Below are 295 nucleotides of genomic sequence, written 5' to 3'. Positions count from 1 at the left end.
TGTCCTTATAAGGAGACTTATAATGCCTAACCTTAAATGCAGGATCCCCGGAACGGACGTGACCATCGAACCTGGCGTAATAGTGATAACCCCGATCTTCAGCATTCACCGGGATCCGAAGTACTGGCCTGAGCCCGAGGAATTTCGCCCCGAACGCTTCCTGCCGGAGAACAGGGCGAACATCACCAACCTCACGCACATTCCCTTCGGAATCGGACCCAGGAACTGTATAGGTGAGATAACCTGAGATCTAGGAGTGAGATTGGTTTTGAATAATATCGTCCTGTCTTGATAG

General features: G+C 50.2%; 1 protein-coding gene across 1 annotated transcript in view; it reads left to right on the top strand.

Moving 5' to 3' along the window:
- LOC119582298 (cytochrome P450 3A7-like) overlaps positions 1–295 on the top strand; it is a gene marked incomplete at both ends in the record, with an annotated part of 14,602 nt that overhangs the window by 14,020 nt on the left and 287 nt on the right. Inside the window, 1 exon segment of the mRNA XM_037930512.1 lies at positions 43–233. Within this exon segment, the coding sequence (XP_037786440.1) occupies positions 43–233 (191 nt within the window).

The sequence above is a fragment of the Penaeus monodon genome, chromosome 15, assembly GCF_015228065.2.
Source record: "Penaeus monodon isolate SGIC_2016 chromosome 15, NSTDA_Pmon_1, whole genome shotgun sequence".
NCBI lineage: Eukaryota > Metazoa > Arthropoda > Malacostraca > Decapoda > Penaeidae > Penaeus > Penaeus monodon.
This window is presented reverse-complemented; position numbering and strand designations above follow the sequence as displayed.